The sequence below is a fragment of the Barbatula barbatula genome, assembly GCF_947034865.1.
Source record: "Barbatula barbatula genome assembly, chromosome: 15".
Classification (NCBI taxonomy): Eukaryota; Metazoa; Chordata; class Actinopteri; order Cypriniformes; family Nemacheilidae; genus Barbatula; species Barbatula barbatula.
In genome coordinates this window covers 16,212,448-16,216,364 of record NC_136778.1, presented here as the reverse complement: position 1 = coordinate 16,216,364, position 3,917 = coordinate 16,212,448, and the positions used below count along the sequence as shown (strand labels likewise).

General features: G+C 41.9%; 1 protein-coding gene across 1 annotated transcript; it reads right to left on the bottom strand.

Annotated features, from left to right (window-relative positions):
* Nucleotides 1–336: 336 nt before the first annotated feature.
* On the bottom strand, nucleotides 337–2,301 carry jun (Jun proto-oncogene, AP-1 transcription factor subunit). The gene is made up of 2 exons (XM_079475462.1): nucleotides 2,151–2,301; nucleotides 337–1,971 (listed from the first exon to the last, which is right to left on the bottom strand). Exons 1-2 carry the CDS (start codon nucleotides 2,175–2,177, stop codon nucleotides 1,018–1,020), a joined length of 981 nt encoding a protein of 326 aa, XP_079331588.1. The 5' UTR covers nucleotides 2,178–2,301; the 3' UTR covers nucleotides 337–1,017.
* Between the last annotated feature and the right edge of the window lie 1,616 nt (nucleotides 2,302–3,917).

Genomic DNA, 3,917 nt, shown 5'->3' with positions numbered 1-3,917 from the left:
GCGTTTAATGCAATGGAGTTAGCAACTACTAGTTACCGTATTTTTAAAAAGGTGGCAATTAAGGTGTTGTAATTATAAATAATAAACTGTAAATATCTGTAAGAAGCTTGATGATTTGCGTTTTTCATAACGAGAATGTATAATGTTCTGTTGTGATCCATTATAAAAAAATATTTTATTGTTTTTTACTTAAGCTTGAATATACAAGAATGTCCAAAGACTCTGTGTGGACTTTACTTTGCAAAACAGGTATCTCCCAAAACATGCCCGCACATGTTTGTCATGAACACACCGGCACACACTCTTCTATGAAGACAACGACATGGTTTTTGTTTTACATACTTTATTACAGTTCATAAATATTGATAGTTTCTGATGTTCTCAGAAAACAAACATAAAAAATTATATTGTACTTTACTTACAAATGGTAAACTTAAGTACTCCTGCATGGTTGATCTTATTTACAAATAACAATGAGTGAAACCTCATTAATTGACTTTTTTTTTTAAAAAGGAAACAGCTGAAGTTTGACTCACTCAAAGAAAAAGTCAATTCCATTCAGTTTAAGAACAATAAGTACAATGTAACTCAAAGGTCTGGCAGCTTTATCAAATGTTTAGAGGACAGACTTCCTGCTTGGTGCGCCAGACATTTATATCCTTATTATTGTATTATAGTCATGTCCCCTCTATTCTTCCATAATACTGAGCGCTTCGTTAAGCATAGGTCCATGCACCATCTGGTCAATGTGAACAATGATAAGTCTCTTTTCTCATCAGAAAGTAAAAGATGTTACAGAGTGAGTCTCATGCCCTCTGTCTCTATTTGACCGAGTTTGGGAAGTTTTGTACTCCTCAAAAGTCTAGTCAGAACATCCTTTTACGCGCCAGAGCGCAAGGCGCTCGGTCGAACAGTCCCGGTCCCAGTGGGCCAACGGCAGCAGTCATGCTTGCATGAAGCCCAAGAAGTTTGTACTTTGCGTCTTTTTAAGTTAACTCAAAAGTCTTTTCGTTCTTCTCAGAACGTCTGCAGCTGCTGTGTCAACATAAGTTGGCAGCCGCTGTTGACGTGGTTCATGACTTTCTGCTTGAGCTGTGCCACTTGTTCCCGCAGCATGTTAGCGGTAGATGCCAGCTCCGAGTTCTGCGACTTCAGGTTCTTGACTTTGTCCTCCAGCCGGGAGATCCTCTCAAGTTTCCTCTTCCGGCATTTGGAAGCGGCGATCCGGTTCCTCATGCGCTTTCTCTCGGCTTTAATCCGCTCCTGGCTCTCCATGTTGATGGGAGAAAGAGGAGGGGTCTCTCCGGGCATCTCCGGCACCGTCTGGGGTTCCTCTTTCAGCGCCTGAAGTCTTGGGTGCTGGACGGGCAGTTGCGTGCTCATGGTGTGCTGTTGCGGTGCTGTCGTGTAGTTCATAGCGGGATTGGCGGTGCTAAAACTCGGTGCCGCCGAGGGCGCACTGCTGATAGCAGGGTTGAAAGTGTTCAGGTCAGCATACACCGGGGGATCCGAGCGCATGGCGGAGTTGTAAACCGCACCACCTGCCATAGACGAGGTGGGCGCCATGGTGTTGTTGATTGTCGTCTGGGGAGCGGAGGTGACGCTGGGCATGTGTTGGTGATGCAGCTCGGCCAGTGCCCTCACAAACCCTTCCGCGAAACCCTCCTGCTCATCCGTCACATTCTTAGGACAGATAAATTGAGTCGGAGTCGGCGTTGTGGTTATCAGGCCGTTACTGGACTGGATAATAAGCCTTTCCAACTCCGGAGAAGCCAACTTGAGCAGTCCCACATCGGGCGAGGTCAGGATGTCGCTGGCTTTGGCTCTCAGGTGGGGCTTCAGGTTGCCGGCTGGATCGGTCAGATTCAGCGTCATGTTGCGTTTCAGTGCCTTGTGGTTGTATCCAAAAGGAGCGCTGTCATGCTGGGAGAACGCGCTGTTCAGAGTGTCATCGTAGAAAGTAGTTTCCATCTTGGTAGACATAGAAGATAAAATGATACTTTTAGTTCAATAGTCTTTCGGAATTTCAAGCGATAGTTCACTCTCCGCTTATCTTTATGTTGCGCTTTAACTTAGGAAGAAGTCTACCAAGTAAGATACACAAAGTTTAGAGTTCGTTCCGTAAACTCCCCGTCCCGTAAGAAACTTACTGCGTAAAGTCCAAAACTCGCGAACATAAAACGCTCCTTCCCCGCTGTTGTCGTTCTGTTTAAAGATATCAACAGATAAACAGCGCTGAGCCGAAAACTTGTGTTTTGTATTTCAACCAAGCATAGATGTTTCCCTGTGGCGAGATCTGTATTCTCTGAGACTCTCCAGCGTGGAGGCAAACCTTATCTGCTACCGCTGCCCCACTAAAAATAGCAATGATGTCATGCATACAGTCTCTTATTGGCTGGAGGCGATTTACTGGGCGTTCCACAGTTTTCAGATAAGGCGCGTTGCCTAGACGACCACCCAGAAGATTCTTCTTCTCGCGGTGGCTGATGGGATGAGGTAATGCTGTAAATCGAGGAAGCGGTGCATTGTGGGATTACGTATTGTTTTTGAATATCTGGTTACCCGCTTAGCAGTTTGAGACCGTGGCAGAGGCGGGATACAGAGAAGCAATTTACAATCGTGGTGTATGTGTATATGGTAATATATACATTTAGTAAAAGTAGCTACGTATCAGTTTTGACGGCATTAAGAAGAAACCGCATACGCGTATCGTATGATTAAAAACTGGGCAAATTAAAGTTTCACAACCTCGTCTATCCTTAATAAAGAACGAACTGTTAGACTCTCAAAACATAATTTCTTGGAGTATGAAATTATTTTGATATGGATATGAAAGAAGAAAAACATTAGAAAACATATCATGGCGCGAAAAACGAGGCAATACTGTGTTTTATGAGCAAAGTGCATTTGCTCCAGTGATTTTCTTTTAGCCAATGGTTTTGAAAGGGGGCGTATCATTTCTGGAGTGACAGCATGCCACAAGGTCCACCGGCCGTCTCCGTGACAGTCCCTAGAGATCCTCTCAAAAGTGCGTGTTGTCAAATAAAGCGTCACTGTTAACTCAAAGCCGGAAACTAATTATATTGATTAGTTTTAAATTTTTATTATATGATGAGATGAATATTAAACACTGTGAAAAAACACTGTTTGCCATCATGTGAAGTAAATCTACAGAACAGGCAATATCGTTTTTAGTGGCTATCTTGACTTATCGACGGTCTCTGGTACATTGCATTTTATTGCGACAGCTCCAGCGCTAGAGCACGACGTAAACGTGACATTGAGCGCAACTGATTAGGCTACAGATCTGGACTTTAATAGGCTAAATATACATAAAAGCGAGCTAGCTGTTACCAACATGACACCCAACCGTACATTTTTTTTATTTTCTTTGTTATAACCCAAAACAAAAACGACACCAATTATTTAGATCCTACTTTAAAAAGTTTTTTGATTTGTTTTTAGCTTTAAATTTCTTAGTCTTATAAACCATTGAAAATGTAACTTTTATGAACATACCAACTGGGCATTTATAACACTGTAGAATAAAATTTATGACATTCAAAATAACCGGCATGATATCATATAATCACAAATATAACATTAGCAATATGTAAAGAACATTTGAACATAATTTAAAGTAAAATGTAAAGTAAAATATTTTCTGTCAGCTTTTTATGTGGTTTTTTTGTCTGTTATTATTTAGTTCTCCCAAAGGTCAGGGGTGGGTTTTTATTGTAAAAGGTCACAACCGTGTTGAAGAATTGTGTATCCTCTTTCTGATCACCACATATGTCTGATACAGGCAGCAGGGGATGTCCAAAGTTATAAAACAGAGGAATCATCTTCGTTTTTGTACTTGACAGAAACTTGTTTGGGCACCACAACCAAAAATGGCAGCTTGCCTCGAGAAACCG

Coding starts and splice junctions, on each gene's coding strand:
- jun (XM_079475462.1), bottom strand. CDS start 2,177: ATGTTCGCGAGTTTTGGACTTTACGCA. Junction 1,972..2,150: donor CGAGTTTTGGACTTTACGCA/GTAAGTTTCTTA, acceptor ATGTCTACCAAG/ATGGAAACTACTTTCTACGA.